The sequence below is a fragment of the Eulemur rufifrons genome, chromosome 24 (genome assembly GCF_041146395.1).
Source record: "Eulemur rufifrons isolate Redbay chromosome 24, OSU_ERuf_1, whole genome shotgun sequence".
Lineage (NCBI taxonomy): Eukaryota > Metazoa > Chordata > Mammalia > Primates > Lemuridae > Eulemur > Eulemur rufifrons.
Window position 1 is genome coordinate 13,424,398 of NC_091006.1, and position 12,182 is coordinate 13,436,579.

The 12,182-nt window shown below is 52.4% G+C and overlaps 1 protein-coding gene and 1 non-coding gene across 3 annotated transcripts; both read right to left on the reverse strand.

Moving 5' to 3' along the window:
• Window positions 1-4,963: 4,963 nt before the first annotated feature.
• LOC138374333 (sialic acid-binding Ig-like lectin 11) lies at window positions 4,964-10,682 on the reverse strand. Of its 2 annotated transcripts, XM_069457066.1 has the most exons (11): window positions 10,628-10,682; window positions 10,177-10,557; window positions 9,818-10,087; window positions 9,476-9,523; window positions 9,057-9,320; window positions 8,743-8,790; window positions 8,356-8,613; window positions 7,999-8,283; window positions 7,688-7,784; window positions 7,312-7,363; window positions 4,964-5,804 (listed from the first exon to the last, which is right to left on the reverse strand). In XM_069457066.1, exons 1-11 carry the CDS (start codon window positions 10,665-10,667, stop codon window positions 5,640-5,642), a joined length of 1,908 nt encoding a protein of 635 aa, XP_069313167.1. In that variant the 5' UTR covers window positions 10,668-10,682; the 3' UTR covers window positions 4,964-5,639. The 2 variants fall into 2 exon arrangements, with proteins under 2 accessions (XP_069313167.1, XP_069313168.1); XM_069457067.1 differs by lacking the exon at window positions 7,999-8,283.
• On the reverse strand, window positions 5,241-5,451 carry LOC138375223 (small nucleolar RNA U3). Its single transcript, XR_011231471.1, has one exon. It is a non-coding gene; the product is annotated as a small nucleolar RNA U3 (small nucleolar RNA).
• Window positions 10,683-12,182: the final 1,500 nt, after the last annotated feature.

Below are 12,182 nucleotides of genomic sequence, written 5' to 3' on the forward strand. Positions count from 1 at the left end.
GAAGGGAGGAGCCTCATCGTGCAGAATGAGTCAGAGGCTGGGGTCAGTCACTCCTGGGTCTTTTCCAACAGGTGACCACATAATATATTCATAATTATGAGCACAATTCTCCTGCTCGTAAACGCTTTATTATATTTACAGAAATAATGACACAAATCCTTAATGTGGTGCCCATGATGCGTATGGTCTCTCTCAATGTTAGCCCATGAGGCTAGTTTCAAATGCCTAGCATGTGCGTGGGTGTGTGTGTGTGCGCGCGCATATACACACACTCACACACACATGGATATTTTCACCCCACGTCAACACACAGGTACAAAACATGCACTCAGAGCCACAGACATGCACACCCACTGGCAGATACACATGCAAAGACACATAGACATGCAAGCAGACGGACACTTTCAGACACACATAGATCGATACATGCACACACGTGCACGCACGCAGATACACAAACTTACGCATACAAATTTGGGTGTTTCCATTGTGAGCACTGTGATAGACTCTTCACCCTCCTACTTCTCCTGGGAAGGCTGAGCTTCTGTGTCTGTGCAACTAGACCTGGTTTCAGCCACTGTCAGTCAACGCCGTATGGTCCTGGGACCCTGGGATCCTACCAGTGGTTGACCTCCCACCCCCATTGTTTCTTGCCATCTTTTGGAAAAATAATGAATACCTTACTTGACTTTAAAGGAGGGCACTTTTGGGGGCCTGCTTTGCATTTTGCAGAAATAAAAACCTGACTCACACCAAGACTAGGAAGAGTGACCGAGTCAGAGACAGAGGCCCGAGAGTCCCCTCCCTGCAGACCCTGCCCCGAGGCTCCTTCCTGGGCTGCTCTCCGTGGAGTCCTGGCTGGGCTGTGGGTGATTGTGTCCTTGTGGTACAACCTGGGACCATTTACTGAAAAGTGACAAATCACCTCATGTTTGAGAACCAAGTACTTGGGAAGTAGAGTGAGGACTTGGTGAAAGATGAGGAGGAACTGATGCTTTCTCTCTGTGGTTTTGGGGGACATCATCCCATTTCCCTTTTTTTATGATAAACTCAGCAGTTTTCTTGGTCAGCAACTTTCCATCTTAGACAAGATCAAGGCCTGTTGGGCGGGACACTGCGCATCCACCAGGGCGCGCGGCACTGAGACCGCTGGGCTCCCGTCGAGAGAATCAACAGACCCAGCTGGGCAACGTCTCGCTCACATAGAGAAACAGTGGCTTCCTGTACCGTAGACTGAGGAGGAGAACGGGCTGTTTTGGGGATCCCCCAGACCATCCTGAGATTTGATGATTCATTAGAAGGACTCACAGAACTCAGAAAAGCTATAGATTCATGGTTATGGTTTATTATGGCAGAAGATTACAGACTAAACCAAGGACTGTTGCTGCTGCCACTGGCAGTGACCCCACTGCCCCTGGCCCAGGAACAGGGCCACAGCGCACTTGCACATGCCCCAAGGACAGGCTCTCTGTGCCAACAGCTGTTGCTGCCACCACCCAAGGCATGCTGCCTGGGGGTGTGGGGAATGCTGCGCCCTGCCCACCACAGCCTGCACCTGTGCGCACCACCACAGGGCCTGCCCGGCCTTGCGCCACCCCCCTCCAACGCCCAGGCCTGCTGCCCAGGTGCCTGGGAATTGCCACATCCACCAGTACCGGCCTCTGTATACTCCTCCTGAGGGCCTCAGGATGGGCCAACCCAGCCTGCCATCACCACCATGACTGGCACACGCCCACATTCATTACCTGGGGACCTGGGGACTGGCCCATCAAGGCTGTCTCAGCCACTGCTAACACCAGTGTGTGCTGCTTGGGAAGGTGAGGGTTGTCTCGCCACTGCTACTGCCATCACCCATGCCACGCATGCTGCCCAGGGAATCGAGGACCTGCCCACCCATCCAGCCAACCATTGCCACTGCTGGCACCCAACCAAGCCACCTGGAGGCCCAAGAATCAGCCCTCCTGGACCTGCCAACACCAGTGCCTGCTTACACCACCTGGACCCAAGGACAGGTATGCTTGGCCTGCTTCTGCCACCACTGGGGCCCAAGGATTGACCCACCTGGCATCCCCATCCCTAGCAAAGCCTCACCATGGTCTCTACTAACAACTGCAGCCTAAGCCACTGAGGAAATAACAGACACTACTGATGTTGTTTACAGCTGAAGAAATCGCATGGGGACTACACTACTGCATGCACCCCGAACCAAAGCTAAAGAGCCGTACCCATCTAACGCCATAGATACATCTTCAGGAAAAAGTCTTCCTCTGTGAAAGCCAGTCCAAAAAATTAGAAGTGACTGTAATACCAGATGCACAGATATCAACAGAAGGACACAAGAAACTTGAACAAGCAAGGAAATATGACATCCGAAGGAACACAATAATTCCTAAGTAACAGATTCCAATGAAGAAGAAATTTATGAAATACCAGAAAAAGAATTCAAAATATCGATATCAAAGACACTCAGAGGGATGCAAGAGAACCCAGAAAAAATACAAACAAATCAAAAAATAATTCAGGATATGAGTGAAAAATTCACCAAAAAGGTAGATAGCATAACAATGAACCAAACAGAAATCCTGTAACTGAACAATTCAATGAAATAAAAAATACCTTCAAGAGCTTCAACAATAGACTAGATCAAGTAGAAGAAAGAATTTCAGAACCTGAAAGCAGGTCTTTTGAAATGACCTAGTCAGATCAAAAAAAAAAAAAAAACAAATAAATAAAATTAAAAAATTAAAAAAATTAAAAAGTGAGCAGAGCAGAGCATGGGGAATATGCTTAGAGTCCCTGCTACTTGGGAGGCTGAGGTGGGAGGATCACCTGAGTCCAGGAGTTTGAGGTCAGCCTCAGTAACATAACGAGACCCTGTCTCTAAACAAACAAACAAACAATGAACAAAGTCTATGTGACACATAGGACACCATAAAGTGACTAAATAGTTGCATTTTGGGTGTTCCAGAAGGTGAAGAGAAGGACAAAGGCATAGGAAACCTATTTAATGAAATAATAGTTGAAAAATTCCCAAGTCTAGTAAGAGATTTAGACATTCAGAATTCCAAAATAGATATAACCCCAGAAGGTCTTCTCGAGGGAATGTTATAGTCAAACTGTCAAAAGTCAAAAACAAAGAGAGAATTCTAAAAAACAGTAAAAGAAAAGCATCTAGTCACATATAAAGGAGCCCTTATCTGACTAAGGATGAATTTCTCAGCTGAAACCTTACAGATAGGGAAAGAATGACATGATATATTCAAAGTACTGAAAGGGAAAAACCCCGGCTACCCAGCAAAGTTAGACTTCCTTACTGAAGGACAAATAGAGTCTTTCCCAGACAAGCAAGACCTGAGGGAATTCATTACCACTATACCAACCCTGTAAGAAATGTGGAAGGGAGTCCTACACCTGGAAGAAAAGGGATGATATCTACCATCTCGAAAACACATGAAAGTATAAAACTCATTGGTAGAGCAAACACACAAATGAGGAAGAGAAAGGACACAAATGTTACCACTACAGAAAACCACCAAGCACAGTGATGAACAGAAGATAAGAAGAAAGGAATATAGGATATATAAAATAACCAGAAAACAATTAAGGAAGTGACAGGAATAAGTCCTCACATACCAATAATAACCTTGAATGTAAATGGATAAAATTTTCCACTTAAACGATATAGACTGGCTGAATGGATAAAAAACCATGACCCAACTCTATGCTGCCTAACAGAAATTCACTTCACCTATAAAGACAAATACAGACTGAAAGTAAAAGGATAGAAAAAGACATTTCATGTAAACAGAAACCAAAAGCAACCAGTAGCTATACTTATATCAGGTACAACAGACTTTAAGTCAAAAACAGTAAAATGAGACAAAGAAGGTCATTATAGAATGACAAAAGGATCGATTCAGCAAGAGAAGATACCAATCTAAATACTCATATGTTGTGCACCCAACACTAGAGCACTCAGATAGATAAAGCAAATATTATTAGCTCTAAATGGAGAGATAGGCTCCAACAATAGTTGGGGACTTCAACACTCTAATCTTAGCATTCAATAGATCATCTAGACAGAAAATTAACAAAGAAACATGAGATTTAAACTGCACTTTAGACCAAGTGAACCTAACCAGTGTTTATAGAAAATTTTATCCAACAGCTGTGGAATATACATTCTTATCACCAATCCATACAACATACTCCAGGATAGACCATAGATTAGGCTACAAAAGAAGTCTCAATGAATTTTTAAAAATCAAAATCATGTCAAGTATCTTCTCAGACCATAGTCGAATGAGGAAGAGGAGGAGGAGGAAGAGGAAGGATTCGTCTTGCCGTCTCAGGGGTTGCACAGGCAGAAGAAAATCTGTGTATAAGTGGATCCACCCAGGTGAAACCTGTGCTGGTCAAGTACCAACTGTATACACCCACACTCCCACGCAAACATACATACATACAACGGGATATTATCTAGCCAGAGAAAGAAAGAACTGTCATTTGCAACAACGTGAATGAACCTTGAGGACATTATGCTAAGTTAAATATGTCACACAGAGAAAGACAAACACTGTATGATCTCACTTATATGTGAACTGTAAGAAAGTCAAACTCATAGAAACAGAGGGCAGAATAAGAACGATGGTTGGCAAAGGCTAGGGGAAGAGGGATATGGGGAGGTGTTGGTCGAAGGGTAGAAACTTCCAGTTACACGATCAGTAAGTTCTGGGGGTCTGCTGTCCAGCACAATGACTAGAGTTAGCAGTATCGTATTGCACACTGGAACTTTGTCAAGAAAGTTGATGGTTAGTGATCTCGCACACACACAAGTGATCACTATGGAGGTGGTGGAATGGGATGGCCAGCTAGTTCATGGTCATCATTTAACAATGTATACATATAGCAAAACATCGTAAGGGTCACAGTAAGGATATTCAATTTTTATTTGCCAATTATACCTCAAAAAGTCTGGAAAAAATACCTGCAGAGTGGAGGGGAAGGAAGCAGGCGGGGCAGAGGCGGGCTGTTCTGGGAAGAGGTGTGTGGGGTGAGGCCTCTCTGCAGACACCTGTGCTGGATGCCTTATGTTAATCATCTCCTTTCTGCCCCACCAGAGCCCTGTGAATTAGGCTCATTGTGTCCAATTACAGAGGAGAACACTGAGAGGTAAAATAACTTGCTCAAACTCAGAAACTCAGGCACTTTTTTTTTTTTTTTTAAATGTGAAAATGGGAATCACTAAAACTGCGTTCTCTCCTTGTTTCTCTCACAAAGGAGGAGAAGGATCATCTGTGCTAAACAGCAGTGGCTACAAGGTGACATCAAGAGCCAGCTTCTCACTCCAGAGCACACTGTACCTCCTCCTCCTGGTGTCTGGTGCTCTGCGCGTTTACAGAAACTTCTCCAGTAACAAACTAGAGAGGTGGTCCCTGACAGTACAGTCTTCAAACTCAGGCTCTCAGTGGGGGCTGGGGCTGAAATTTGAGGCCAGTTCTGCCTGCACAAGTGAGACGCCCATACGCCCATCCATACGCTAGTTGGTCTCCTGTTTACATGGAGAACTGTGATTCAGGATCTGTCCCTGACATCTCCCTCCCCAGAGAAGCCCTTGCTTTATTGGAGGTCGCAGGCTGTCACTTGTGGATCTTGATCTCTGAGTACTCCGTGAAGCTGGTGGCCTCCTGGTCCTGAGCCTCCCGGGGCCTCAGCCCATGGAAGCTGAGGGAGGCGTAATGGAGCTCCTCCTCCTCCTCCTTCTCTGAGGTGGGGATGGCCTCAGGCGGCTCTTGCCTGTCACCCTAAATGGAGGAGAGAAAAGGGGGGTCAAATTAGGATGATGGTGCCTGGGGGACAGCAAGGAAGATCCACAGGTGGACCCGGAAACCAAGCATTGAGAATCTCATCTGTGCATTCCATAAACGCTGGCTGGGCCCTCATTCTCCATTCATTCATACATTCATTCAGCAAATACTTGGCAGTAACAACGCCTGGCCCTTGGCAATTGATTGCCGGTCTCATAAAATCCTCACAGCAATCCACTGGGGAGACACTATTATCCTGTTTACCAGGTGGAGAAACTGAGGCAAAGTAAATGCCCCCAACCACACATCTAATTAGTGGTCAGGCCAAGACTCATGGCCAGGTCTGACTCCAGTGCCTGCCGCCGTATGGAGCGGCTCCCCTGTGCCAGCCCCTAAACACTCAGGGGAACTGAGCAGACACCAAACCTGCCCTCATGCAGCTTGCAGAGTGGAGGGAGAAGCAGGCAGTAAGGAACAGTTAATGAAGTTACTATCTAATTGCAAATTATGATAGGATGCATAGGAATGGGGTGGTGTGAGAAGGACAGGAGTTTGCTCAGACCTGGGCTGCACTCAGGGACCGCAAGGGGTCAGTTATTCAAATACAATTTTGAAATTGAGCTGTGAGCCCAAGAAAGAAAGCATAACTGTGCAGTAAAGGAGTTACCTTGCCCAAACAAAGGTTACTTAGACAATCTCTAACTAAAGAAAGCCCTTGGAATATCAGCCTGACGGAAATATCTTTGTTCACCTGGGAACAATAGCCAGGCCAGACAGTCTATGGCCAGGTGGCCTCAGTTTGACTCTGGAGGGTCTGGAGACTGAGGAATTGTCAGCCACACAGTGCCCCACGCCTATGTGACCAACCCTCAGTAAATACCCGGGACACCAAGGCGCGGGCGAGCTCCCCAGTTAGCAGTGCTTTGTGAGCGCTGTCCCACATTGTGGCCGGCGGAATTCAGTGCTGTCCGTGTGACCCCACTGGGAGAGGACGACCAGAAGCTACAGGTGTGCTCTCTCCTAGACCCTGCCCCATGCACCTCTTCCCGTCACTGATTGTCATCTCTGCCTGTCCGCGGTATAAACTATACGCTATCCCCATGACTATGACACTTCCGCTGAGTGCTGTCGTCCTCCTGAATTATCAAATCTTAGGGTGGGTCTTGGAGAGCCTGGGCTTTGTGGTGGACAATAATTATTTTGGGAGGACCTCTCTGCTATCTTGCGTTGAGGAGGGACAGCAAGGAGGGGCAAGGGGATCAGGGGTCTGAAGAGAAGAGAGGGACCGGGTAGGAAGGGTCCACTGGAGCTGAGCACGGTGGCGGAGATGGGGAACAGTGGGGAAGGGTGGACTCCAGGTCACAGGACTGGGGGCTGCATTGATGGGGACCCAGGCGACACAGCCTATTTGGGGCATGATGATCCTCTAAGTCACCAATTGGAATGTGGCCTCCGTGGGATGTAGACAGATGGGACCCTGGTGCACAGTGGGCTCCTCACTCACCTGGGAGACGGGACCCAGGGCAGAGGGTACTTCCTTCCTGCAGGTCTTCACCCTGAGGGAGGGGGACAGGACATTTCAGCACCCGCTGGCTCAGAGCCTGGGGTGACTGCTGCCCCCCTGCTGAAAAGCACTAGAAGGCCACCAAGGCCATGGAAGTGAGGACACATCTAACCAGGTGACTTCACGATGGGAACAGGTGACCCTCCCGGGTGGTGGGATCAGAGGTGGGAACAGAGCCCTGCTCTGATCCTCTGGCCCAAGCCCCAGTTCTCCCGACCCCTGCCCTGCCCAGGTTCCTGCAGCCAGGACTGTGTGGGCCTTGAGGACCCGCACCTTCCCCGCCCTGCACTCCCCGCCCTCCAGCGACCACACTCACCTGGGGAAGGCCAGGCAGCAGCAGAGAGAGAGCAGGGCGGCGACACCAGCCCCCACCACGGCCCCCAGCGCGAATCCTCCCTGGGGCTCTGGCTTCCCTGCAGACCAGGGGCGCAGGGTGATGCCCCTCCGAGCCCCGGGACCCTCGTGCCCCCTACCCCCACTGAGCTCTGGGGTTCTCCCTCCCCCTGCAGCCCAGGAGCAGGGCCTCTGCCCCCACTGTGTCCCACCTGGCCGCCCGCCCCACCCCGAGCTCCAGCAGCCCGGGCCACGCTCCTCCCTCCCGGGGCCTCAGCCCCACGGGGCCCTGACCTGGCAGCAGCAGGACGGTGCCGCTCCAGGTCCCGTGGACATTGTGGGCCTCGCAGCTGAGCCTGAGGCCGGAGCTGAGCTCCCCTTGGAGGCTCAGGGAGCTGTTGGCCCAGGGTCCCGCTGAGCTGGGGGTGGCCCTGAAGGAACCTTGGCTGCCATTCCCCTCCCACAGCTTGTCCCCGAGCCACCAGCGCAGGGAGGGGGCCGGCTGGGCTCGGGAGCAGCAGCTGCAGCGCAGCCCCTCGGCCTCCCAGGAGCAGGAGGGGCCCAGCATCTGCGGGGGGTCTGTGGGGACAGAGGACAGGACTCAACAGGGGCCTCCTTCCTGGCACCCACGCACCCCCCTTCCCCACTCACAGTGCACAGAGAGGCTGAGAGAGACGTGCCGGGAGCCCAGGGGGTGCTGGGCGTGGCAGGTGAATTCTCCTTCGTGCTCCATTTGGACCCGAGGCAGCTCCAGGACCCCAGGGTCTGAGGGCTGGGACGGGCTCAGGGTCTGGCTCCCCCGGGCCCAGCTCAGCGTAGCTGGGGGATTGCTGAGGGTGACACAGACCAGCCGCAGGCTTTGGCCCTCCAGGACCAGGAGGGACGTGTCATTCCCGAGGGTTTCCAGGACTAGGGAAGGGAAGAGGCAGAATGGATGCCCTCCTGAGGGCACAGGGACCCTCCTGCTTGGGGATCCCCAGACACTGGGCCACCCATTTGGATCTGAGAGGTCCTGGTCCCTCTGTCCCGCTTTCCTACCTGTCCTGTTTGCTTGGGACACCACCACTGTCAGATTCTCTGGAGGATCTGCATGAACACAGGGTACCGCTCTAGTGGGTCCAGGGGCTTCCCTCGGGGCAAAGGGAAGGTCCCTGGAGACTGAGATTGGGGATAGGATGGGATGGGAGGGCCTGAGTCACCCACTGAGTCTCACACACCAACTGCCCAAGGGTGAGAAGGCCTGGTCCCCTAGGCCTGGGTTCCCAGCCCCCTCAGAGCTCTGGGGCCCTGACCTGACCCTGGCCCCTCCCCCTCTCCCTCCAGGACACCAGGCCCCTGCTGGTCACACTCACACTGCACAGAGAGCTCCAGGCTGAGGTTCTGGGAGCCAAGCCTGTTCTCTGCTAGGCAGGTGTAGCGCCCTGAGTCCCCAGCCCTCACCCCGGGCAGCTCCAGGCCCAGGGTTCTGGGGCCCCAGGGGTGGGACCAAGACAGGACTCTGTCCCCCAGGACCCAGCTCAGCGTGGCAGGGGGCTGGCTGTCAGCAGCACAGAGGAGCCGCAGGAACTGGCCTTTCTGGGCTTGCACACGTGGGACGGTGCCCTGGGGCTGCTGGGCTGGAGACAGAGACAGACAGAGACAGAGAGACAGAGAGATAGAGAGGACACGAGGGCTGCAGGGAGCAGCACAGCACGTCCCCTCAGCCTCACCCCCAAAGTCTTTTCACCCCCGAAGAGGACTGGCCCCGCCCCACCCAAAGGGACCTCAGTACCTGGCCCGTTGTCCCAGGAAATGCTGACAGCCAGGTCTCTGGGGGCGTCTGCAACAAGGTTGTGAGGGGGTTTCAGGGAGGGATGTTTTGTTCCCCAAAAGTGCTAATAACTCCCGCAGGGCAAAGAAAGTGTGACTAGCCTGGTGAAGAGAAATGACAAGCCAGCGCCAGAGCACACGCCATTCCCACCCCCCTCCCAGGGCTGAGGCCGCATCCTGGACCCCGAGGCTTCCTCTCCGTGGACCCTCCTGAGCTCGGAGCCGCTGGCTGCCCCGCGGGGCTCCTCCGCCTCCCCATCCACCGGGCCTGTTCGCACACCGCACAGTCCCACGCCACACTCACGGGCCACGCTGAGTAGGACGGTCTTCCGTAGACCCACGCCCCTTCCAGAGAAGGTCACTCGGCAGGTGAGGTTGGTGTTGTGGTCCTGGAGTCTGGGCGTGAGGCTGAAGTGGGAGGTGGTGGGTCTTCGGGAGGAGAGGGCGGGCCCCGTCCAGGAGAAAGAAGGGGCTGGACATTCCTCGAAGGTCCAGTTAAACACACAGATGACTGTCACCGGCCGCCCGGGCTCCAGGGTCTCCGGGATGTAGACATCTGGCTCCTGAGTCAGGGCTGGGGCAGAGAGGGGGTCCTAGTGGCCTGAGAGCCCTCCCTGCTCAGCCCTTCACCCGTCCCCTGGGGGTTCCCACCCCTTTCCATACCTGTCACTTTCAGAGAGAACACGTTCTTGAAATTATATTTTACTTGGCTTCCTCTCTCCACCCGAAAGAAGTATTTTCCTGCGTCTCCCCACCGGGCCTCTCTGATCACCAGGGAGCAGCTCTGGTTCTGGGGGTTCCCGAGGAGCTGGAAGCGGCCCCGAGTCAGCGTGTCCACCTCTCGGTTCGGGTTGTTTGTGGCCACTGGAGCAGCAGTCTTTGAGTTGGCTTTTTCTTTGAACCAGTAGCCATAAGCTGGGGTAGAGTCGCTCCAACCATCCCGGGGGTAGGAGAGGGTGCAGGGCACGAAGACACACAGGCCCCTCTGCACTGAAACCGACTCCTGCACTTGAAGGTCGTAACCTGGATCCTTCTGCACAGAGCCTGGGGGGAGACAGAGGCTGAGCTGCTGTCCCAGACCCCACCTGGGACCCCCGGCCCCTGACCCACTCACCCGCCCCCAGCACGGGCAGCAGCAGAGACAGAAGCAGCATCTCCAGCTCCGAGGGGCTGGGCCTGCCCGGGGACCTCTGGCTCCTGGGTGTGCCTGTCTGGGAAGGAAGCTCCTACAGGGGGTCTGGGGGAGGGGCAGTGGCCACTCACAGAAGAGGAACCTCAGGAGCCGCCAATGTCCTCACAGGTCCCCTCTCCCGACTTCTCCTTTCTGAGAGAGAAGCATCAGGGCAGGGGCCGTGAGGACCTGCCCCAAACCAGGGAGGCCACCCTGGCTCAGCCTTATGGGCGGGAGCCCGAGCAGGGTACCCTCGGGGGACAGCAGGGAGCCATGGCCCAGGTGAGGTGATGCAGGCTCCCATTCATTCATTCATTCATTCGTTCTCCAGGCCAACATCAGGCTGAGGGCAAGGAGAACATGAACAGCCAGCTCCTGCCCCCAGGGGCCTCACTCTCGAGTGCCCCCATACCCAGGGACCCCCCCGGCTCCCCAAAGGCACTGAGTTGCCCTGCCTGTCTCGGGGCATCTCTGACGCCCACAGCAGGCTCCCAGCTCCATGGTGAGAAGCGGGGCAGTTGTACGAGACCTGGCACTCAGAAGGAGGTTGGGGTTTAATGCTCTGAGGCTGCCATCTTGAAATTCTCAAGGATTTTGTCTTTGAATTGGGTTTTGTAAGTGAGGTCTATGGGAATCATGGAACCCACACTGGAGAGGGGGAGGAGCGTGGACCTTGGATCACACAATCTCGCCTTGTCACCTGCCTGCCTCCTCTATCCCCTAGACAGGTTCTTGGCCCCAGCCCACTCCCATTCCCCCTCCTGGGCACTGAGAGGGTCTGGGTTGTTCTGAGTCAAAGGGAAGGGGCCCCGGGCACCTTGAGGGTCTGCACTGCCCAACCGCCAGTGTCCCAAAGGCTTAGGGACTGGATATTAACTAGCAAATAAAAAACACCATGGACAAAATGGGGTCTGTCCATAGAATGGAATCATATTCCGCCATGGAAAGCAATGAAGCACTGAGACCTGCTACCACATAGGTGCACCTGGAAACGTTATACTAAGTGACAAAAGCCAGACGATATTGCAGGATCCTTTCACATGAAATGTCCAGAGGAGGCAAATTTATAGAGACAGGAAGTAGATCAGCGGTTGCTGGGGTAGGAAGATCTGGGGGGAGGGGAGAATGGGAAGTGACTGTTTAATGGGTGTACGGTTTCCAGAAAGGTTCTGGAGCTGGAGGGAGGTGATGGTTGCACAACAATCTGAATGTACTCAGTGCCAACGAATTGTACGCTTTAAAATGGTTAAAATGATAAATTTTATTTTGTGTATATTTTACTGCAATTTTTTCATTTTCTTTTTAATTGACAAAAATGTATATAATTATGGAGTACATTTTGATGTTTTGATATAGGTTTACATTGTAGAATGATTAAGTCAAGCTAATTAACATATCTATCACTTCACATACTTACTGTATTTTTGTGGTGAGAATATTTAAAATCTATTCTTTTAGGAATTTTGAAATATATAATATATTATGATTACCTGTCATG

Excerpts from the sequence above, each read along its gene's own strand:
- LOC138374333 (XM_069457066.1), bottom strand. The coding sequence starts at position 10,667 with ATGCTGCTTCTGTCTCTGCTGCTGCCCGTGCTGGGGGCGG. Across the intron at positions 9,321-9,475 it reads TTCCTGGGACAACGGGCCAG|CCCAGCAGCCCCAGGGCACC; the intron begins GTACTGAGGTCC and ends CTCTGTCTCCAG. Across the intron at positions 7,785-7,998 it reads CACCGTCCTGCTGCTGCCAG|GGAAGCCAGAGCCCCAGGGA; the intron begins GTCAGGGCCCCG and ends CCTGGTCTGCAG.